Here is a 25,506-nt window from a genome sequence, read left to right as displayed (position 1 = left end):
TACATGCGAATCTAGACGAATCTGCGACACTTTTTCCTGAATGGAGATAATAGAAACTATCTATGTTTCATTAGGAATTTTGCTCCCTCAAAAAGTTTTTTTTATACAGAGGAAAAACTTTGGCTCATCCACTAATTAAGAAGACACTGCCCAATTTTTAGATAAAACTGGACGAAAACCTATAATAACAGGGACAAGCTCACACAAACCGCGCACACCCACTCGTTGCCAAGTCTAACAAAGATCAAAACAACGGGGACGCACCCACTCTAGCCAATAGAAGGGACCACATGGCGACATGAACAAGCTCCAAACACGATACTCCAACACAGTGCCGACAAAGACATGCCATAAAATTGAAGCGGTGGCACCCACCAATCAACTGCGGATGTAGGGTAGGCAACAGCAAAGGTGCCGAGGAAATCAAAAACCTCTCTAGCACGACAGCTCCGCACCACATCACCAGTAGGAACCACATGCATGCCGGAGGCGAGAGAGAGAGAGAGGCAACAACGTCAACAACACCACTCTTCTCAAAACCAAGTGCATGACTCGGCGGAAAAGTCACAACCGAGATCTCGTGGGAGTCAGACCTCACTTTCTCGGCAGAAGGAGGCATAACAACACCACCACTCAACTCCAGAAGCCCAGGCACCACAGATGACTCCCCACATGACTCATGTAGCTCTAGCCCCGAAAAGTTCTTTAGGAACACCAAATGAAGCATTGCCTTGAAAATCTTATCAGATCCTTCGACGGAAAGCATTGAGATACGGCTAGCGAGGACTAAGGATTGAAGGTATTCCCTCCGATTCATATTACTTGATGCTAATATAGATATATTTGGACACATTTTAATTGTAGATACATCCACTTTAACATCAAGTAATATGGATCGGAGGGAGTAATATGAACACGAATTGTATGTCCTCTTTTGTACCAAAGCATACAAACATTGTCACCTATTTAAATGAGATTGGTGTGCTAGGAGGAGTTGTGGATGATTGCCGGTCCATTAGGGCTACAACTCGATACCATAGTTCACTGCAAAAGAAAGAGGCCAGAGAGCAACCTCCATCCTTTGAAGGTTCGAATGGGTAGAGACTCTAGCATAAATGTATAACTACAAACATATCACAGTAGGATTGTTCCACGTAAGATATTCGAGTGAATTTTACATGACAAGGTCTCAAGGAAAGAGATACCAGTGTTTCATGTAAAAAAAAAGGAGATACCAATGTTCACGGAAACAAATCACATATCTCTATCAATAGCACATAAAGAATACTAATGATTCCTCAAAAAAAAATATTGGAAAAGAGATATACGGAGTAATATTGATGATCACTTACTCTCATTACGGTCTACAATTCGAAAGTCTTGTTTCCACCAAAGCCAATCCATATCCCAGTACATAGAACCATCGCGGTGGCTGCTTGCCGCAAGTTCATTACGCATCGTATATCCTTCTTCCTCTCTGGGAACGAATTCAGCCGTGTGATCCTCGGTTTCGCTCATTGCATCTTCCTCGCGACCAGTGGCGTTCACGTTAAGGCCCCGTGTGTCACCCTTGCCATCTATGGCCTCCGAGGTTGACCTACGAGCATCATCACCATCAGAACAAGAATAAAGGCGTAAGATTTAGCGTGTGAACAAGAGAACACACACCGAGAACCAACGCGACGGACGGGTGGAGTGAGAGCCGGCACGAGTGGCAGAGCTCGTCGCGCGATCGTCGGTGGCCTCCGGCGAGATGCCATGATCAAGGAGAGGAGAGATCGCGAGGGAGATGAGAGGCGGTGCATCGGGGCAGGAGATCGGGGTGGCGACGTAGAAGAACTGAGCGGGGAATTTGCGTATGAGCGCGTGACGGCGGCGGCTGCTCACATGTCTCACGGTGTACGGGGAAATTAGTTTTCAGAGATGGGCTGTCGAGCTCTGACCCATCGTGTAAAAATATAGCTAGGCGAATGGGAACCAATTATTTGGGCTGAGCTCATTGAATGGGCCTTAAGGGCGTGCTAGGCCGGTACGAGAATTCCTCATCCAATTTACACAAACTGCAATACTGATTTTCAAAACATAGAAAAAACTAGAAACCCAGAAACCTCAATTTACACTACTCCCCCCCCCCCCGGTTCAAAGTACTTGTCCAAAAATAGATGTATTATACATATTTTAGTGTGCAGATTCACTCATTTTAGGAAAGTATTTTGGATCGGAGGGAGACGCAATGTCTTCCCACGATTTCCTACCATATATATGAATGATTTTTCAATGTATGAATATTGTTTACTTCACGAACAATTTTTTTTCAGTTAGAACTCACTTGTAACTTATATTGTAATTAGATTCACTTACAACTGAAAAAAAAATCTCAGCTCTACTTACAACTGAAAAGTTCTCACTTGGTCCGATTTGGAGTTGCAACCCCCACTTGCAGCTATCTGACGCACGAAATGTGATGCAAGACCGATGGTTCTGGACTTCTGGAGTTGATTGAGCTCCAACTTAATTCTTTAAAGGAGAACTAGCAAAAATAAAGCAGGTACACAAGGCTCAATGATTATATATTGCTTTGAAAGAAAACTATATATAGGTAGAGATTCAGAGTGGAGTGAATGGGGAATCACCAAAGACAAAAGGCACATGATGTTAGCATCTACTACTTGGTACTACTACTCGATCCAAAATATAAGGCGCGCCATCATTCTAATCACTAGTAGTATATCCCCTCAAAAAAAGATCACTAGTACTAGTATATAGTAATATGGATTTAGAATGTATAAATGATGTTATTACATCCTTCTTGCAAGTCTCTTCCAATTCATATATCTTTATATAATTTTGTATATACTCTCTGTCGCGTGCATGCACGTACGCCGACATTGCCGTCCACTCAACTTTTCACTCATACGTATATGTACGCGCGCATACGTCTCCTATAAGTATATGGACAAACTCACTGACAGCATACGGACGTCCTGTACACGCACATGCACTGCCCTGATAGACAGGTACGTGCGTACACGTCGCTTTGTATCGTACGTGAGTATGTCGTCGTTCTTGATCGCCCGGCCGGTTCACGTCAAATAAAAGAGAGCGGCCGGTCCTGTCATGGAATGATGCCAAATTAACTAGGAGTGGACGTGGGATCGTCGATCGGCCCTGCTTGACGCCGCAACCACCAGTCCACAGGAAAGACCAGTACCAGTGCCGCAGCTGCATTGCATCCCGATCCAACCTTCTTCTGATCCGCGCCAACAGCTCCTAGAAAATGACGGCCACGTACGAGTGTTTCCAAGTGCTATAGTTCTAGCAGTGGTGGAAACTTCCTTACAAACAAAAACAGTGGTGGAAACTTTGGAGCGAGCAAGCACATGACATGACGATCACATCGGGGCACCCGTATCTGCAGCGGGATCTTGCATCCGCTGAATAAAAGCGGTTCCCTACCCGATTCTCTAAACTTAACTCCCTAAAACAAGTGGTTCCTTCCACTGATAAAGAGTCTTCGAATATCATCTACCTCAACCTTTTCATCTACATTATAGAATTGGCTAGGTTAAGTTTGATTGCTAGGAAGTAAAATGAAAAAAAAAAACACAAAGAAACTCACCTAGTCAATTCAGCGACAATTCGAGGACAGATGATATGAGAAGATCGGCCAGCAGCATTTAGGCGCCGATGCCGAAGCTATGAGAAGGGCGGTAGGGTTGCGAGATGGTCAGAAGTGAATGGAGGGGCTCAGAAGACGAATCTTGCTGGTCATCGGTTGGATTTTCCAGTGACCAAATCGAAGTGGCAGTTGCAGAGCTATGGTTAGATTCCAGCAACCACAGCAACCGGCGAGCGAGTCGGAGTTTGGCAGGAGGGAGCTATGGGCCCTCAACGGAGCCTAATGAGTGTCGCCGGAGCTAGGCAACGCTAGCAACGATGTGGTGCTTGTAGAGGAGCCTGCCGACGTGGATGAGGGCATATATTTGCGACTCAGAGACCGCTATGAGTTAACTTTTGACTTCTCTTGTTAAGATTCATGCACTAGCCAATGCAACCAAAAGTCCGAACTGATGGTAAAGACTAGACAATCTACTTGTAAACTTGAACACCCCCTTCACGATTGACGGGAAGACAAGTCATCACGTGTAGAGTCAGAGAAATTTTAGGATAAATTGCGAAAACCAGGGCTCGAACTCGAGGCTCTCAGCTATCATTTATTTGATCACCAGGTCTGCAAAGTGAAAACAGCAACACACATACTTCTTTCCCCTAACCCTCCGGCTCCCGCGCGGCGGCGCCGCGCCGCGCTGGGCGGCCCTCAGCGGCTCTCCTCCTCCCCCTCCCTTGGGCGCCTCCATCCCGCCGCCGCCACCTGAGGCGCCGCCGCGCAAAGCCCTGGAGGCGTGGCAGCGGCGGCAGACTTCCTCGACCGCGACAGGCGTGGGGGCGCGGGTTCGCGTCACCGGTGGCGGTGATCCGCATCGACCTGGTCGACGGCGGTGCCATGGAGCGGCGGCGACCAGATACCCCCGAGGATCTCCATCGTTTGGCGGGCAGCGATGATGGTTCGGGTCCGATCTGGGCCCTTACGGGCCCGGGAGGGCTGCGGTCATCCTGCTGCGTTGACAACGATGCCGGCTTCGTGTAAGTTTCTGGGCTTGTTCCGAGGCACGAGGACGCCATGGGCGACTGTCCTGGGCATGGTGGTGGCGGCCTCCTCCTTCGCCGGAGGTGGTCGGCTGGTTGCTGGGGTGGCGGATCACGAGATCCGTCTACTCCGGTGATGAAGATCTAGTCGGCGACGAGCTAGCGGTGAAGGGGCCACCAGTGAAAACTGCGCCTTGACATCGCTCTTGGCGGATGATGTCGGCGGCTATTGGCGACGTTCCTTTGCGAAAGCATCATCTTTGCTGGCCTCTCCGATTGCTCTTGCCGAGTTGGGGACTAGCGGTTGTCGGTGAAAACCGTACCACGATTGGCGGGCGATGGCGGCGTTAAGCGTCGCTTCCTTCTTGAAGGCATCGTCGTCGTAGTCTGCGGCTACTCACTTGCTACTCTGGGGGAAACCCTAGATCCGGGTCTCCCGGATCGGATGATGACGGCGCTTTCTGCGTCATTCTACCTCTTGGGGCATCATTTTTGGAGCAGTGGCTGGATGGAGGTGGACCTTGGTGGAGTGGTGTTCATCTACCACGTTGACGTTCATGATTCTCGGTGGCGTGAAGCTGCAGGGTATTGAAGACGGGCGCGGACTGCTGCATGCTTGCAGGATGGTGGAGCTGTCTGGTGTCATGGTGACATCGACGGCAGGTCTGGCAAGGTCAATGCGGTGATCCCTCTTAAAAATGGGTGCGAGGAAGACGGCGGTAGCGATTTCTGTGGCGTGTGTGTTGACGTGCGCTGAGAGTCTGCTTGACTGGATGTGCTTCTCATTTGCTATTGGGCGGCTTGTGAAGGCATTTGGTTGTTTGGATGATGTGAGTTGGTGTTTTATCACCCCCTTCATCCCTCTGTAGATTTAGCGGGGTGGCTTCGAGTTTAATCTTTTGTATTGCTCTTGTAAATTGTTGTGAATAATCTAATAAAAAGCCGTGTACATCCCTTGAATGCAGAAGCTGGGGTGTTTTTTCCCCATTTCAAAAAAAAAATGTATTAGCCAAGGTAACAAAAAGCCTGAATTGATAAAAAAAGCTAGCCAATCTAGTTATACACTTCAACATCTCTAAAACTTTTGATAGATCGGCTAGGTCCAATTTAGCCTCCTAAAAGGAAAGTTTTACACCTTTAAATCTTTTAGAGGATCGGCTAGTCTGATTTGGGCTGATTGGACTTGTCCGGATCGGATCATGATGCGCTGAAATGATAGAGGAGATCGATATATGGATGGCTGTCGGAATCCATCATAGTCATCTTGGTGGATATGTCTTAGCGTTTGTGCAAGTCTCCGTACAGTAAATATTAAAGATACTCGCATAAATCACAGGATTAATTACATGGTACATGTGTATATGTAGCTCGAACGGGACACAACAATTGGCAGGAACATGTGTGGTACGAGTACCAACATGGCTCCACAGCATTGCACGCAACGCACGGTCCGATTCACGTAGGACAATAGGCACTAACAAGGAATATTAGTTGGTGTTTTAGGTTTCACTATGCAAATAGAGACGTCATCACAGATTGCGCTTAGAGTCTAACCTTTCACCAAATGTTTTGTTGAAGATATTGTTTTAAGAGCGGAGACTATCTTTAGGATGAAAACCTAAAATCTTTTGATCGAGCGACGACGGGGTGCAATGTTTCCTTTTTGGAGACGTCGCTTCTAGAGAGCCTGGAATTCAAGTGTTATCTTGGTGGTGAATGTATTGCTACTATTACGGCTGGAATATCGTAGCTGGACTTTTTGTTCTAAGTTTTTTGTTGTTGTGTGCATCCGTACTGCTAGGCTATTGCGCTGTTGCAGAGGCTACGTGTAATTGATTTCTTTCGATATTAATATATTCCTTTTATAAAAAAAACAGGGAACATGCATGTACGTAAAAAATGCAGTCGACTCCCTCTCGCCCCCATGCGGGCGGCAGGGGAGGAAACCCTAGCCGCCGCGCCTCCCACCCCCTCCACCTGCCTCCTCCCTCCTCCGCCGCCGCCAAGGGGCGCGCCCGGGCAAAGTCTGGCCGGCGCCGGCACCGGCGCGGCCCCTCCTCCTCCCCTTGTCCCCTTCGAACCGCTTTGGCGACCGGCGTTGGCGGTGGACCGGCAAGGAGGGCTTGGGCGTGGTGCTGCCGGGTACCACGGTGCCGCATCGGTGGTGGGGCGGACGGCATCGACTCTTCTTCAGGCGGACCTGCAGCGGGGTGGGGTCTGGCAGGTGAGAACCGGGCTCCGATTCGGTCGGAGCCGACGATGGTGGTATCCTCGGGCATCATCACCTTGTTGAAGGCATCATTGCTACAGATCCAACCTCAACCTCTTTGTTTTGGGGGCAACCCTAGATCTGGATATGGATCAGATGATGGCGGCACCTCTGGTGTCGTTTTCCCTCTTGAGGGCATCGTTCTAGAACAAGTGATACCTGGAGGAAGTCATCTGGCGGAGCGGTGTTCCATCTACTACGCTGATGTTGGCGGGTCTCGGCGGCATGGTGTGATACGTCTCCAACGTATCGATAATTTCTTATGTTCCATGCTACTTTATTGATGATATCTACATGTTTTATACACATTATATGTCGTATTTATGCATTTTCTGGAACTAACCTATTAACAAGATGCCGAAGTGCCAGTTCCTGTTTTCTGCTGTTTTTGGTTTCAGAAATCCTAGTAACGAAATATTCTCGGAATTGGACGAAATCACCGCCCAGGTTCCTATTTTTCCACGAAGCTTCCGGAACACCCGGAAGGACCGGAGGGGGGCCACGAGCCCACTGCGACCATAGGCCGGCGCGGCCTGGGGGTGGCCCGCGCCCCCCTATGGTGTCGCCGCCTCGTCAGCCCTCCTGCGCCGCCTCTTTGCCTATATAAAGCCCCTGCATCGAAAACCCTTACAGAGGAAGCCACGGTACGCGAAACCTTCCAGAGCCGCCGCCATCGCGAAGCCAAGATCTGGGGGACAGGAGTCTCTGTTCCGGCACCCTGCCGGAGCGGGGAAGTGCCCCGGAAGGCTTCTCCATCGACACCGCTGCCATCTCCACCGCCATCTTCATCACCGCTGCTGCTCCCATGAGGAGGGAGTAGTTCTCCATCGAGGCTCGGGGCTGTACCGGTAGCTATGTGGTTCATCTCTCCCATGTACCTCAATACAATAATCTCATGAGCTGCTTTACATGATTGAGATTCATATGAGTTTGTATCACAATTTATCTATGTGCTACTCTAGCAATGTTATTAAAGTAGTTTTATTCCTCCCGCACGTGTGTAAAGGTGACAAGTAGTGTGCACCGTGTTAGTACTTGGTTTATGCTATGATCATGATCTCTTGTAGATTGCGAAGTTAACTATTGCTATGATAATATTGATGTGATCTATTCCTCCTACATATGCATGAAGGTGACAAGTGTGCATGCTATGCTAGTACTTGGTTTAGTCTTTTGATCTATCTTACACTATAAGGTTACTTAAACATGAGCATTATTGTGGAGCTTGTTAACTCCGGCATTGAGGGTTCGTGTAATCCTACGCAATGTGTTCATCATCCAACAAGAGAGTGTAGAGTATGCATTTGTTGGAGATATGCCCAAGAGGCAATAATAAAAGTGGTTATTATATATCTTTATGTTTATGATAAATGTTTATATACCATGCTATAATTGTATTAACCGAAACATTGATACATGTGTGATATGTAAACAACAAAGAGTCCCTAGTAAGCCTCTTAACTAGATTGTTGATTAATAGATGATTAGTTTCATAATCATGAACATTGGATGTTATTAATAACAAGATTATATCATTATATGAATGATGTAATGGACACACCCATTTAAGCGTAGCATAAGATCACGTCATTAAGTTATTTGCTATAAGCTTTCGTTACATAGTTACCTAATCCTTATGACCATGAGATCATGTAAATCACTTATACCGGAAAGGTACTTTGATTACATCAAACGCCACTGCGTAAATGGGTGGTTATAAAGGTGGGATTAAGTATCCGAAAAGTATGAGTTGAGGCATATGGATCAACAGTGGGATTTGTCCATCCCGATGACGGATAGATATACTCTGGGCCCTCTCGGTGGAATGTCGTCTAATGTCTTGCAAGCATATGAATAAGTTCATAAGAGACCACATACCACGGTACGAGTAAAGAGTACTTGTCGGGAGACGAGGTTGAACAAGGTATAGTGTGATACCGATGATCAAACCTCGGACAAGTAAAATATCGCGTGACAAAGGGAATTGGTATCGTATGTGAATGGTTCATTCGATCACTAAAGTCATCGTTGAATATGTGGGAGCCATTATGGATCTCCAGATCCCGCTATTGGTTATTGGTCGGAGTGAGTACTCAACCATGTCCGCATAGTTCGCGAACCGTAGGGTGACACACTTAAAGTTGGATGTTGAAATGGTAGAACTTGAATATGGAATGGAGTTCGAATATTTGTTCGGAGTCCCGGATGAGATCCCGGACATCACGAGGAGTTCCGGAATGGTCCGGAGAATAAGATTCATATATAGGATGTCATTTTATGTGAATTAAAATGATGCGGAAGGTTCTATGGAAGGTTCTAGAAGGTTCTAGAAAAGTCCGGAAGAACACACCTAGGAAGGTGGAGTCCACATGGGACTCCACCTCCATGGCCGGCCAACCCTAGGTGGGGTGGAGTCCCAAGTGGACTCCCCCTTAGGGGGCCGGCCACCCCCCCCATATGGTAGGTGGAATTCCCACCTCTAGTGGGAATCCTAGCTTGGGAAGGTTTCCGACCATATGGAAGGTTTTGGGTTCGGGTCTTATTCGAAGACTTGTAGTCCAACACTTGGGGCTTCCACCTATATATAGAGGGCCAAGGGGAGGGGGCCGGCCACACCAAAGCCATAGCTTGGCCGCACCCCTTAGTGGCCGGCCACCCCTCTCCCCAAACCCTAGCGCCCCGCTCCTCCACCATATCCCGCACGCTTAGCGAAGCTCCGCCGGATTTCTCCACCGCCACCGACACCACGCCGTCGTGCTGTCGGATTCAAGAGGAGCTACTACTTCCGCTGCCCGCTGGAACGGGGAGGTGGACGTCGTCTTCATCAACAACCGAACGTGTGACCGAGTACGGAGGTGCTGCCCGTTCGTGGCGCCGGAACCGATCGTGATCAAGATCTTCTACGCGCTTTTGCAAGCGGCAAGTGAACGTCTACCGCAGCAACAAGGGCCTCCTCTTGTAGGCTTTGGAATCTCTTCAAGGGTGAGTCTCGACAATCCCCTCGTTGCTACCGTCTTCTAGATTGCATCTTGGCTTGGATTGCGTGTTCGCCGTAGGAAAATTTTTGTTTTCTATGCTACGTTATCCTACAGTGGTATCAGAGCCGTGTCTATGCATAGATGGTTGCACGAGTAGAACACAATGGTTTGTGGGCGTTGATGCTCTTGTTATCTTTAGTTGAGTACTTTGCATCTTTGTGGCATAGTGGGATGAAGCGGCTCGGGCTAACTTTACATGACCGCGTTCATGAGATTTGCTCCACGCTTGACATGCAACTTGTATTGCATAAGTGGCTTTGCGGGTGTCTGTCTCTCCTACTATAGTGAAGATTCAATTTACTCTTCTATTGACAACATTAGTATCACCGTTGTGGTTCATGTTCGTAGGTAGATTGGATCTTACTCGAAAACCCTAAACCACGTAAAATATGCAAACCAAATTAGAGAACGTCTAACTTGTTTTTGCAGGGTTTGGTGATGTGATATGGCCATAATGTGATGATGAATATGTATGAGATGATCATTATTGTATTGTGGCAACCGGCGGGAGCCTTATGGTTGTCTTTAAATTTCATGTTGAGTAGTATTTCAAAGTAGTTGTAATAGTTGCTACATGGAGGACGATCATGAAGACGGCGCCATTGACCTTGGTGCTTCGCCGACGATGATGGAGATCATGCCCGTTGATGATGGAGATCATGTCCGTGCTTTGGAGATGAAGATCAAAGGCGCAAAGACAAAAGGGCCATATCATATCACATATGAACTGCATGTGATGTTAATCCTTTTATGCATCTTATTTTGCTTAGATCGCGACGGTAGCATTATAAGATGATCCCTCTCACTAAAATTTCAAGATAATAAAGTGTTCATCCTTAGTAGCACCGTTGCCAAGACTTGTCGTTTCGAAGCATCTCGTGATGATCGGGTGTGATAGAATCAACAAGTGCATACAACGGGTGCAAGTCGGTTTTGCACATGCGGATACTAAGGTGGCCTTGACGAGCCTAGCATGTACAGACATGGTCTCGGAACACGTGATACCGAAAGGTAGAGCATGAATCATATGATTGATATGATGAACACTTTGAGTGTTCGCCATTGAAATTACATCTTGTCTCGTGATGATCGGGCATAGATGTGATGGATTTGGTTCGTGTGATCACTAAGACAATGCGAGGGATATTGTTTTGAGTGGGAGTTCACCTAGATTTTTAATTATGTTGAATTAAAATTTGAACCAATTTGTCATAAACTTAGTCTAAACTATTGCAAATATGTTGTAGATATGGCGTCCCCAATCAATTTTAACCAGTTCCTAGAGAAAGAAAAACTTAAGAGCAACGGTAGCAACTTCACCGACTGGTTCCGTCATGTGAGGATCTTCCTCAATGGCGGAAATCTGCAATATGTGCTTGATGCACCGCTAGGTGACCTTCCTGCAGAAACTGAAACCGATGAAGTAAAGAATGTTTACGCGACTCGGAAAACTCGGTACTCTCAAGTTCGAGTGTGCCATCCTATGCGATGCTGGAATCCGATCTTCAAAAACGTTTTGAGCACCACGATCCTCATGAGTTGATAAAAGAGTTGAAGACTATTTTTGAGGCTCATGCGGCCGTGGAATGCTATGAAGCATCGAAACATTTTTTCAGCTGTATGATGGAAGAAGGCAGCTCCATCAGTGAGCACATGCTCGTCATGACCGGGCATGCGAAGAAACTCAGTGACTTGGGAATAGTGATTCCTAACAGACTGGGGATTAATCGTGTCCTTCAATCACTACCACCAAGTTACAAGAACTTTGTGATGAACTACAATATGCAGAACATGAACAAGGAGTTTCCTGAACTCTTTGGCATGCTAAAAGCTGCTGAGATTGAGATCAAGAAAGAGCACCAAGTGTTGATGGTCAACAAGACCACCGATTTCAAGAAACAGGGGCAAGTCTAAGGGAAAATTCAAGAAGGGTGGCAAGAAAGCTGCCACGCCTCCCGTGAAACCTAAGTCCGGCCCTAAGCCTGATGCTGAGTGCTATTACTGCAAGGAGAAGGGACACCTGGAAGCGTAATTGCTCCAAGTATTTGGCGGATCCGAAGAAGCGGCCTTGTCAAGAAGAAGAAAGAAGGTATATCCGATATACATGTTATAGATGTTTATCTCACTTGGTTCTCGTACTAGTACACGGGTATTTGATACTGGTTCGGTTGCTCATATTTGTAACTCGAAACAGGAACTAAAGAATAAACGAAGACTATTGAAAGATGAAGTGACGATGCGCGTTGGAAATGGATCCAAAGTCGATGTGATCACTGTCGGCACACTTCCTCTACATCTACCTTCGGGATTAGTTTTAAGCCTAAATAATTGCTATTTTGTACCCGCGTTGAGCATGAACATTATATCTGGAACTTGTTTAATGCAAGACGGTTATTCATTCAAGTCTGAGAATAATGGTTGTTCTATTTTTATGAATAATATCTTTTATGGTCGAGCACACGAAAAGAATGGCTTATTTACTGTTAGATCTCGATAGTAGTGATTCACATATACATAACATTGATGCTAAGCGAATTAAATTGAATGATAATTCTACTTATATGTGGCACTTGTCGTCTTGGTCATATTGGAGTGAAACGCATGAAGAAACTCCATACCGATGGATTACTTGAATCACTTGACTTTGAGTCACTTGATAGATGCGAAGCATGTCCGATGGGAAAAATGACTAAGACTCCATTCTCGGGTATGATGGAGCGAGCTATCGACTTATTGGAAATCATACATACGAGATGTGTGTGGACCAATGAGTGTAGCATCACGCGATGGTTATCGTTATGTTCTAACCTTCACGGATGATTTGAGTAGATATGGGTATATCTATTTAATGAAACATAAATCCGAAACTTTCGAGAAGTTTAAGGAATTCCAAAGTGAAGTAGAAAATCAACGTAACAAGAAGATTAAATTTCTACGATCCGATCGCGGAGGTGAATATCTGAGTTATGAGTTTGGCATGCATTTAAAGAAATGCGGAATACTTTCACAATTGACACCGCCGGGAACACCACAACGAAACGGTGTGTCTGAACGTCGTAATCGAACTCTCTTAGATATGGTTCGTTCTATGATGTCTCTTACTGATTTACCTTTATCATTTTGGAGATATGCATTAGAGACAGCCGCATTCACTTTAAATAGAGCACCATCAAAATCCGTTGAAACGACACCGTATGAATTATGGTTTAATAAGAAACCTAAGCTGTCGTTCCTAAAAGTTTGGGGTTGCGAAGCCTATGTAAAAAGTTACAACCGGACAAGCTAGAACCCAAAGCGGAGAAATGCGTCTTCATAGGATACCCTAAGGAAACTATAGGGTACACTTTCTATCACAAATCCGAAGGCAAGATTTTTGTTGCTAAGAACGGAACCTTTCTTGAGAAAGAATTTCTCACTAAAGAAGTGACTGGAAGAAAAGTAGAACTCGATGAGATTGAAGAATCTCTACTCGTTGATCAGAGTAGCGCAGTACCGGAAGATGTTCCTGCGCCGCCTACACCGGCAACAGAGGAAGCTAATGATAATGATCATGAAACTTCAAATGAGATAGCTATCGAACCTCGCAGATCGACAAGGGAACGTGCCACTCCAGATTGGTATGATCCTTGTCTAAATGTCATGATTGTGGATAACAATGATGAAGACCCTGCGACGTATGAAGAAGCGATGATGAGCCCGTATTCCAACAAATGGCAAGAAGCCATGAAATCCGAAATGGGATCCATGTATGATAACAAAGTATGGACTTTGGTAGACTTACCCGATAGCCGTAAGGTCTGTCGAGAATAAATGGATCTTCAAGAGAAAAACAGATGCTGATGGTAATATTACTGTCTATAAAGCTCGACTTGTCGCAAAGGGTTTCCGACAAATTCAAGGTGTTGACTACGATGAGACTTTCTCACCTGTAGCGAAGCTAAAATCTGTGAGGATTTTTTTAGCAATAGCTGCATTTTTCGATTATGAGATTTGGCAGATGGATGTCAAAACGGCGTTCCTTAATGGAGACATTGAGGAAGAGTTGTATATGGTACAACCCAAAGGTTTTGTCGATCCTAAAAATGCTCGACAAAGTATGCAAACTTCAGCGTTCAATCTATGGACTGAAGCAAGCATCAAGAAGTTGGAACCGACGCTTTGATAAGGTGATCAAAGACTTCGGGTTTATACGAGTGTCATGGAGAGGCCCGTATTTACAAGAAAGTGAGTGGGAGCTCTGTAGCATTCACGATATTATATGTAGATGACATATTGTTGATTGGGAATGATATAGAACTATTAAGCAGATGTAAAGGGTTATTTGAATAATAGTTTTTCAATGAAAGACCTTGGTGAAGCATCATATATATTAGGCATCAAGATTTATAGAGATAGATCAAGACGTCTAATAGGGCTATCACAGAGTACATACCTGGACAAGATTCTAAAGAAATTTAGAATGGACGAAAGTAAGAAAGGATTCTTACCTATGTTACCAGGCAAGGTCTTGAGTAAGACTCAAGGACCGGCTACGGCAGAAGAAAGAGAAAAGATGAGTAAGATCCCCTATGCCTCGGCAGTAGGCTCTATCATGTATGCCATGCTATGTACAAGACCGGATATAGCACATGCTGTTAGTTTGACTAGCAGATATCAAAGTGATCCAGGAATGAAACACTGGACAGCGGTCAAGAATATCCTGAAGTACTTGAAAAAAACTAAGGATATGTTTCTTTGTTATGGAGGTGACCAAGAGCTCGTTGTAACAAGTTACACCGATGCAAGTTGGAACACTGATCCTGATGACTCTAAGTCACAGTCTGGGTACGTGTTTATATTGAATGGTGCTTGCGATAAGTCGGGCAAGCTCGAAGCGGTGCACGGTGGCGAAATCCTCAACGAGAATCGAGTACATAGCGGCTTCAGAGGCTTCATCAGAAGCGGTATGGATGAAGAGGTTCATTGTAGAGCTCGGTGTGGTTCCTAGTGCATTGGACCCACTAGTCATATATTGTGACAACATGGGTGCCATCGCCAATGCACATTGATACGTCTCCAACGTATCGATAATTTCTTATGTTCCATGCTACTTTATTGATGATACCTACATGTTTTATGCACATTATATGTCATATTTATGCATTTTCTGGAACTAACCTATTAACAAGATGCCGAAGAGCCGATTCTTTGTTTTACTGCTGTTTTTGGTTTCAGAAATCCTAGTAAAGAAATATTCTCGGAATTGGACGAAACTTTCGCCCAGGGTCCTATTTTTGCACGAAGCTTCCAGAAGACCGAAGACCTAACGAAGTGGGGCCACGAGGCAGCCAGGGGGGTGGCCGGCGCGGCCCAAGCCCCGGCCGCGCCGACCTATCCCCTGGGCCCCTCGTGTGGCCCCTCGCGTTGACCCTCCGCCTACTTAAAGCTTCCGTCGCGAAAACCCCGATGCCGAGAGCCACGATACGGAAAACCTTACGAGAGACGCCGCCGCCGCGAATCCCATCTCGGGGGATTACGGAGATCGCCTCCGGCACCCTGCCGGAGAGGGGATTCATCTCCCGGAGGACTCTACACCGCCATGGTCGCCTCCGGAGTGATGAGTGAGTAGTTCACCCCTGGACCATGGGTCCATAGCAGTAGCTAGATGGTCGTCTTCTCCTTGTTGTGCTTCATTGTTAGATCTTGTGAGCTGCCTAACATGATCAAGATCATCTATATGTAATTCTATATGTTGTGTTTGTCGGGATCCGATGGATAGTGAGTACTATGATTATGGTGATTATCAATCTATTGTTCATGTGTTGTTTATGATCTTGCATGCTCTCCGTTACTAGTAGAGGCTCGGCCAAGTTTTTACTCTTAACTCCAAGAGGGAGTATTTATGCTCGATAGTGGGTTCATGCTCGCATTTACACTCGGGACAAGTGACGGAAAGTTCTAAGGTTGTGTTGTGCTGTTGCCACTAGGGATAAAACATTGATGCTATGTCTAAGGATGTAGTTGTTGATTACATTACGCACCATACTTAATGCAATTGTCCGTTGCTTTGCAACTTAATACTGGAGGGGGTTCGGACGATAACCCGAAGGTGGACTTTTTAGGCATAGATGCGGTTGGATGGCGGTCTATGTACTTTGTCGTAATGCCCAATTAAATCTCACTATATTTACCATGTCATGTATATGCATTGTTATGCCTTTCTCTATTTGTTAATTGCCCGACTGTAATTTGTTCACCCAACATGCTTTTATCTTATGGGAGAGACACCTCTAGTGAACTGTGGACCCCGGTCCTATTCTTTACATAGCATACAATCTACTTGTTTTACTTGTTTTCTTTGCAAACATCTTCCACTCGATACGTTTAATCCTTTGTTACAGACAAGCCGGTGAGATTGACAACCTCACTGTTTCGTTGGGGCAAAGTACTTTGGTTGTGTTGTGCGAGGTTCCTAGTTGGCGCCGGAATCCCTGGTGTTGCGCCGCATCACATTTCGCGACCATCAACCTTCAACGTGCTTCTTGGCTCCCTACTGGTTCGATTAAACCTTGGTTTCTTTCTCGAGGGAAAACTTGCTACTGTGCGCATCATACCTTCCTCTTGGGGTTCCCAACGAACGTGTGAGTTACACGCCATCAAGCATAATTTTACTGGCGCCGTTGCCGGGGAGATCAAGACACGCTGCAAGGGGAGTCTCCACTTCTCAATCTCTTTACTTTGTTTTTGTCTTGCTTTATTTTATTTACTATTTTGTTTGCTGCACTAAATCAAAACACAAAAAAAATAGTTGCTAGTTTTACTATATTTACTGTCTTGCTCTCTATATCAAAAACACAAAAAAATTAGTTACTTGCATTTACTTTATCTAGTTTGTTTTATTTACCGTTGCTAAAATGGCCAACCATGAAAATACTAAATTGTGTGACTTCACAAATGCAAATAATAATGATTTCCTATGCACACCTATTGCTCCACCTGCTACTACAGCAGAATTCTTTGAAATTAAACCTGCTTTACTAAATCTTGTTATGAGAGAACAATTTTCCGGTGCTAGTTCGATGATGCTGCTGCCCATCTCAATAATTTTGTTGAACTTTGTGAAATGCAAAAGTATAAAGATGTAGATGGTGATATTATTAAATTGAAAGTGTTTCCTTTCTCATTAAGAGGAAGAGCTAAAGATTGGTTGCTATCTTTGCCTAAGAATAGTATTGATTCATGGACTAAATGCAAGGATGCTTTTATTGGTAGATATTATCCTCCCGCTAAAATTATATCTTTGAGAAGTAGCATAATGAATTTTAAACAATTAGATACTGAACATGTTGCTCAAGCTTGGGAGAGAATGAAAACTTTGGTAAAGAATTGCCCAACCCATGGATCGACTACTTGGATGATCATCCAAACCTTCTATGCGAGGACTAAATTTTTCTTCGCGGAATTTATTGGATTCAGCTGCTTGGAGGTACCTTTATGTCCATCACATTGGGGGCGGCTACAAAACTTCTTGATAATATGATGATAAATTACTCTGAATGGCACACGGAAAGAGCTCCACAAGGTAAGAAGGTAAATTCTGTTGAAGAAACCTCTTCCTTGAATGATAAGATTGATGTGATTATGTCTATGCTTGTAAATGGTAGATCTAATGTAGATCCAAATAATGTTCCTTTAGCTTCATTGGTTGCTCAAGAAGAAAATGTTGATGTGAATTTCATTAAAAATAATAATTTCAACAACAATGCTTATAGGAACAACTACGGTAATAACTATAGGCCATATCCTTCTGCTAATGGTAATGGTTATGGTAATTCTTATGGGAATTCTTACAATAATAATAGGAGTGTACCCTCTGGTCTTGAAGCCATGCTTAAAGAATTTATTAGTACACAAACTGCTTTTAACAAATCTGTTGAGGAAAAGCTTGATAAAATTGATACTATTGCTTCTAGAGTTGATAGGCTTGCCTCCGATGTTAATCTTTTAAAATTGAAAGTTATGCCTAATAATGATATTGATAATAAGATTACTACTACAGCAAATGCCATCCAAGTTAGAATTAATGAGAATATAAGATTAATGGCTGAGTTGCGAGCTAGGTGGGATAGAGAAGAAAATGAAAAACTAGCTAAAGAGAATAATGTAGCTAAAGTTTGGACTATTACCACCACTAGTAATGCTAATTCTTCACATGTTGCTGCACCTCCTACTATCAATGGTAAAATAATTGGTGTTGGCAATGTTTCTACTCCTAGTGCAAGGCGAACAAAACTGCCTGAAATTGCTAAAACTACTGAAACTGCTTGTGATAAAACTGCTGAAATTTTTTCCAACCTTGGGAACAATGATCCCATTGCTGTAGCTCATAATGATTTAGATTTTGATGATTGCCACATCTCTGAAGTTATAAAGTTCTTACAAAAACTTGCTAAAAGTCCTAATGCTAGTGCTATAAATTTAGCCTTTACAAAACATATTACAAATGCTCTCATAAAAGCTAGAGAAGAGAAACTAAAACTTGAAACTTCTATTCCTAGAAAGTTAGAAGATGGTTGGGAGCCCATCATTAAAATGAAATTCAATGACTTTGAATGTAATGCTTTATGTGATCTTGGTGCAAGTATCTCTGTTATGCCTAAAAAGATTTATGATATGCTTGACTTGCCACCATTGAAGAATTGTTATTTGGATGTTAATCTTGCCGATAATGTTAAAAAGAAACCTTTGGGGAGGATTGATAATGTGCATATTACGGTTAACAATAACCTTGTCCCCGTTGATTTTGTTGTCTTGGATATCGAATGCAATGCATCTTGTCCAATTGTGTTGGGAAGACCTTTTCTTCGAACTTGTTGGTCTTGTTATTGATATGAGGGAAGGTAATATTAAATATCAATTTCCTCTCAAGAAAGGTATGGAACACTTCCCTAGAAAGAGAATGAAGTTGCCTTTTGATTCTATTATTAGAACAAGCTATGATGTTGATGCTTCTACTCTCGATGTTACTTGATTTGCACTTTACGCGCCTAGCTGAAAGGCGTTAAAGAAAGCGCTTATGGGAGACAACCCATGTTTTTACCTACAGAAATTTTTTGTTTTGTTGAGTCTTGGAAGTTGTTTACTACTGTAGCAACCTCTCCTTATCATGTTTTTGTGCCAAGTAAAGTTTCTATGTCAAAGTTGATGTTATATTTGGGATCGCTGCGCAGAAACAGCATTGCTGTCTGTCACGAATCTGGGCACAGTCCTCTGTAGAAAATTTGAAAAAATCTGCCAATTTACGAGCGTGATCCTCAGATATGTACGCAACTTTCATTAGTTTTGAGTTTTTCCATTTGAGCAAGTCTGGTGCCATCTTAAAATTCGTCTTTACGGACTGTTCTGTTTTTGACAGATTCTGCCTTTTATTTCGCATTGCCTCTTTTGCTATGTTGGATTTATTTCTTTGATCCATTAATGTCCAGTAGCATTATGCAATGTCCAGAAGTGAAAATAATGATTGTGTCACCTCTGAATGAGTGAATTATTAATTGTGCACTAACCCTCTAATGAGTTTGCTTGAAGTTTGGTGTGAAGGAAGTTTTCAAGGGTCAAGAGAGGAGAATGATATACTATGATCAAGAGGAGTGAAAGCTCTAAGCTTGGGGATGCCCCGTGGTTCACCCCTGCATATTTTAAGAAGACTCAAGCGTCTAAGCTTGGGGATGCCCAAGGCATCCCCTTCTTCATCGACAACATCATCGGGTTCCTCCCCTGAAACTATATTTTTATTCAATCACATCTTGTATTCTTTGCTTGGAGCGTCGGTTTGTTTTCGTTTTTGTTTTTGTTTGAATAAGATGGATCCTAGCATTCACTTTGTGGGAGAGAGACACGCTCCGCTGTTGCATATGGACACATGTGTCCTTAGGCTTTACTCATAATGTTCAAGGCGAAGTTTCTTCTTCGTTAAATTGTTATATGGTTGGAATTGGAAAATGCTACATGTAGTAATTCTAAAATGTCTTGGATAATGTGATACTTGGTAATTGGTGTGCTCATGATTAAGCTCTTGCATCATATGCTTTGCACCCATTAATGAAGAAATACATAGAGCTTGCTAAAATTTGATTTGCATATTTGGTTTCTCTAAGGTCTAGATAATATCTAGTATTGAGTTTTGAACAACAAGGAAGACAGTGTAGAGTCTTATAATGTTTACAATATGTCTTTTATGTGAGTTTTGCTGCACTTGTTCATCCTTGAGTTTGCTTCAAATAAACCTTGCTAGCCTAAACCTTGTATCGAGAGGGAATACTTCTCATGCATCCAAAATCCTTGAGCCAACTACTATGCCATTTGTGTACACCATACCTACCTACTACATGGTATTTCTCCGCCATTCCAAAGTAAATTGCTTGAGTGCTACCTTTAAAATTCCATCATTCACCTATGCAATATATAGCTCATGGGACAAAATAGCCTTAAAAACTATCGTAGTATTGAATATGTACTTATGCACTTTATATTTTATTAAGTTGCTTGTTGTGCGATAACCATGCTTCGGGGAACGCCATCAACTATTGTTGAATATCATGTGAGTTGCTATGCATGTCCGTCTTGTCCGAAGGTCTATCATTTTAGTGGTTGGAGCATGCAAAATTGTTAGAGAAGAACATTGGGCCGCTAACTAAAGCCATGAACCATGGTGGAAGTTTCAGTTTTGGACATATATCCTCAATCTCATATGAGAATAATAACTTTGCTACATGCTTATGCATTTAAGAGGAGTCCATTATCGGTTGTCCATGTTGTCCCTGTATGGATGTCTAAGTTGAGAATAATCAAAAGCGAGAAATCCGAAATGCGAGCTTTCTCCTTAGACCTTTGTACAGGCGGCATGGAGGTACCCCTTTGTGACACTTGGTTGAAACATGGCATGCGAAGATCCGGTAGTCCAAGTTAAGTAGGACGAGGTGCGGGCACTATTAGTATACTATGCATGAGGCTTGCAACTTGTAAGATATAATTTTCATAACTCATATGCTTTATTACTACCGTTGACAAAATTGTTTCATGTTTTCAAAATAAAAGCTCTAGCACAAATACAGCAATCGATGCTTTCCTCGTTGAAGGACCATTCTTTTACTTTTATTGTCGAGTCAGTTTACCTATCTCCTTCCACCTTAAGAAGCAAACACTTGTGTGAACTCGTGCATTGATTCCTACATATTTGCATATTGCACTTGTTATATTACTTTATGTTGACAATTATCCATGAGATATACATGTTACAAGTTGAAAGCAACCGCTGAAACTTAATCTTCCTATGTGTTGCTTCAACACCTTTACTTTGATTTATTGCTTTATGAGTTAACTCTTATGCAAGACTTATTGATGCTTGTCTTGAAGTACTATTCATGAAAAGTCTTTGTCATATGATTCACTTGTTTACTCATGTCATTACCTTTGCTTTGATCGCTGCATTCATTACATATGTTTACAAATAGTATGATCAAGATTATGATGGCATGTCACTTCAGAAATTATCTTTGTTATCGTTTTACCTGCTCGGGACGAGCGTAACTAAGTTAGGGGATGCTGATACGTCTCCAACGTATCGATAATTTCTTATGTTCCATGCTACTTTATTGATGATACCTACATGTTTTATGCACATTATATGTCATATTTATGCATTTTCCGGAACTAACCTATTAACAAGATGCCGAAGAGCCGATTCTTGTTTTCTCGCTGTTTTTGGTTTCGAAATCCTAGTAAAGAAATATTCTCGGAATTGGACGAAACTTTCGCCCAGGGTCCTATTTTTGCACGAAGCTTCCAGAAGACCGAAGACCTAACGAAGTGGGGCCACGAGGCAGCCAGGGGGGTGGCCGGCGCGGCCCAAGCCCTGGCCGCGCCGACCTATCTCCTGGGCCCCTCGTGTGGCCCCCCGCGTTGACCCTCCGCCTACTTAAAGCTTCCGTCGCGAAAACCCCGATGCCGAGAGCCACGATACGGAAAACCTTACAGAGACGCCGCCGCCGCGAATCCCATCTCGGGGGATTCTCGGAGATCGCCTCCGGCACCCTGCCGGAGAGGGGATTCATCTCCCGGAGGACTCTACACCGCCATGGTCGCCTCCGGAGTGATGAGTGAGTAGTTCACCCTGGACCATGGGTCCATAGCAGTAGCTAGATGGTCGTCTTCTCCTTGTTGTGCTTCATTGTTAGATCTTGTGAGCTGCCTAACATGATCAAGATCATCTATATGTAATTCTATATGTTGTGTTTGTCGGGATCCGATGGATAGTGAGTACTATGATTATGGTGATTATCAATCTATTGTTCATGTGTTGTTTATGATCTTGCATGCTCTCCGTTACTAGTAGAGGCTCTGGCCAAGTTTTTACTCTTAACTCCAAGAGGGAGTATTTATGCTCGATAGTGGGTTCATGCCCGCATTTACACCGGGACGAGTGACAGAAAGTTCTAAGGTTGTGTTGTGCTGTTGCCACTAGGGATAAAACATTGATGCTATGTCTAAGGATGTAGTTGTTGATTACATTACGCACCATACTTAATGCAATTGTCTGTTGCTTTGCAACTTAATACTGGAGGGGGTTCGGACGATAACCTGAAGGTGGACTTTTTAGGCATAGATGCAGTTGGATGGCGGTCTATGTACTTTGTCGTAATGCCCAATTAAATCTCACTATATTTACCATGTCATGTATATGCATTGTTATGCCTTTCTCTATTTGTTAATTGCCCGACTGTAATTTGTTCACCCAACATGCTTTTATCTTATGGGAGAGACACCTCTAGTGAACTGTGGACCCCGGTCCTATTCTTTACATAGCATACAATCTACTTGTTTTACTCGTTTTCTTTGCAAACATCTTCCACTCGATACGTTTAATCCTTTGTTACGGCAAGCCGGTGAGATTGACAACCTCACCTGTTTCGTTGGGGCAAAGTACTTTGGTTGTGTTGTGCAGGTTCCTAGTTGGCGCCGGAATCCCTGGTGTTGCGCCGCATCACATTTCGCGACCATCAACCTTCAACGTGCTTCTTGGCTCCTCCTGGTTCGATTAAACCTTGGTTTCTTTCTGAGGGAAAACTTGCTACTGTGCGCATCATACCTTCCTCTTGGGGTTCCCAACGAACGTGTGAGTTACACGCCATCACACATGAACCAAGGTCACACAAGAGGCTGAAGCATATCAAGCTGCGTTATCACTCGATTCGCGAGTACATCGAAGATGGAGAAGTAAAGATTTGCAAAGTACACACTGATCTGAATGTAGCAGATCCGTTGACTAAAGCTCTCCCTAGGGCAAAGCATGACCAACACCGAATGCCATGGGTGTTAGGTACTTGACAATGTAATCTAGATTATTGACTCTAGTGCAAGTGGGAGATCTGTTGGAGATATGCCCAAGAGGCAATAATAAAAGTGGTTATTATATATCTTTATGTTTATGATAAATGTTTATATACCATGCTATAATTGTATTAACCGAAACATTGATACATGTGTGATATGTAAACAACAAAGAGTCCCTAGTAAGCCTCTTAACTAGCTTGTTGATTAATAGATGATTAGTTTCATAATCATGAACATTGGATGTTATTAATAACAAGATTATATCATTATATGAATGATGTAATGGACACACCCATTTAAGCGTAGCATAAGATCACGTCATTAAGTTATTTGCTATAAGCTTTCGTTACATAGTTACCTAATCCTTATGACCATGAGATCATGTAAATCACTTATACCGGAAAGGTACTTTGATTACATCAAACGCCACTGCGTAAATGGGTGGTTATAAAGGTGGGATTAAGTATCCGGAAAGTATGAGTTGAGGCATATGGATCAACAGTGGGATTTGTCCATCCCGATGACGGATAGATATACTCCGGGCCCTCTCGGTGGAATGTCGTCTAATGTCTTGCAAGCATATGAATAAGTTCATAAGATACCACATACCACGGTACGAGTAAAGAGTACTTGTCGGAGACGAGGTTGAACAAGGTATAGTGTGATACCGATGATCAAACCTCGGACAAGTAAAATATCGCGTGACAAAGGGAATTGGTATCGTATGTGAATGGTTCATTCGATCACTAAAGTCATCGTTGAATATGTGGGAGCCATTATGGATCTCCGGATCCCGCTATTGGTTATTGGTCGGAGTGAGTACTCAACCATGTCCGCATAGTTCGCGAACCGTAGGGTGACACACTTAAAGTTGGATGTTGAAATGGTAGAACTTGAATATGGAATGGAGTTCGAATATTTGTTCGGAGTCCCGGATGAGATCCCGGACATCACGAGGAGTTCCGGAATGGTCCGGAGAATAAGATTCATATATAGGATGTCATTTTATGTGAATTAAAATGATGCGGAAGGTTCTATGGAAGGTTCTAGAAGGTTCTAGAAAAGTCCGGAAGAACACACCTAGGAAGGTGGAGTCCACATGGGACTCCACCTCCATGGCCGGCCAACCCTAGGTGGGGTGGAGTCCCAAGTGGACTCCCCCTTAGGGGGCCGGCCACCCCCCATATGGTAGGTGGAATTCCCACCTCTAGTGGGAATCCTAGCTTGGGAAGGTTTCCCACCATATGGAAGGTTTTGGGTTCGGGTCTTATTCGAAGACTTGTAGTCCAACACTTGGGGCTTCCACCTATATATAGAGGGCCAAGGGGAGGGGGCCGGCCACACCAAAGCCATAGCTTGGCCGCACCCCTTAGTGGCCGGCCACCCCTCTCCCCAAACCCTAGCGCCCCGCTCCTCCACCATATCCCGCACGCTTAGCGAAGCTCCGCCGGATTTCTCCACCGCCACCGACACCACGCCGTCGTGCCGTCGGATTCAAGAGGAGCTACTACTTCCGCTGCCCGCCGGAACGGGGAGGTGGACGTCGTCTTCATCAACAACCGAACGTGTGACCGAGTACGGAGGTGCTGCCCGTTCGTGGCGCCGGAACCGATCGTGATCAAGATCTTCTACGCGCTTTTGCAAGCGGCAAGTGAACGTCTACCGCAGCAACAAGAGCCTCCTCTTGTAGGCTTTGGAATCTCTTCAAGGGTGAGTCTCGACAATCCCCTCGTTGCTACCGTCTTCTAGATTGCATCTTGGCTTGGATTGCGTGTTCGCCGTAGGAAAATTTTTGTTTTCTATGCTACATTATCCTACAGCATTTATCTATTCTGTTATGTGATCAATGTTGAGAGTGTCCACTAGTGAAAGTCTAATCCCTAGGCCTTGTTCCTAAATACTGCTATCGCTGCTTGTTTACTCGTTTCTATCACGTTACTACTGCTGCGTTACTATCGCTTGTTTACTTCCTACAATATTACTACCATCAACTGCACGCCAGTAAGCTATTTTCTGGCGCCGTACTACTTCTCATACTTATTCATACCACCTGTATTTCACTATCTCTTCGCCGAACTAGTTCACCTATTAGGTGTGTTGGGGACACAAGAGACTTCTTGCTTTGTGGTTGCAGGGTTGCATGAGAGGGATATCTTTGACCTCTTCCTCCCTGAGTTCGATAAA

At 44.1% G+C, this 25,506-nt stretch overlaps 1 protein-coding gene across 1 annotated transcript in view; it reads right to left on the bottom strand.

Moving 5' to 3' along the window:
• Positions 1-25,506, bottom strand: part of LOC124657260 — a 38,766-nt gene that overhangs the window by 1,361 nt on the left and 11,899 nt on the right. Inside the window, exon 5 of the mRNA XM_047195840.1 lies at positions 1,353-1,597. Within this exon, the coding sequence (XP_047051796.1) occupies positions 1,353-1,597 (245 nt within the window). The remainder of the gene's footprint in view (positions 1-1,352; positions 1,598-25,506) is intronic.

Source organism: Lolium rigidum, chromosome 5 (genome assembly GCF_022539505.1).
Source record: "Lolium rigidum isolate FL_2022 chromosome 5, APGP_CSIRO_Lrig_0.1, whole genome shotgun sequence".
NCBI lineage: Eukaryota > Viridiplantae > Streptophyta > Magnoliopsida > Poales > Poaceae > Lolium > Lolium rigidum.
This window is presented reverse-complemented; position numbering and strand designations above follow the sequence as displayed.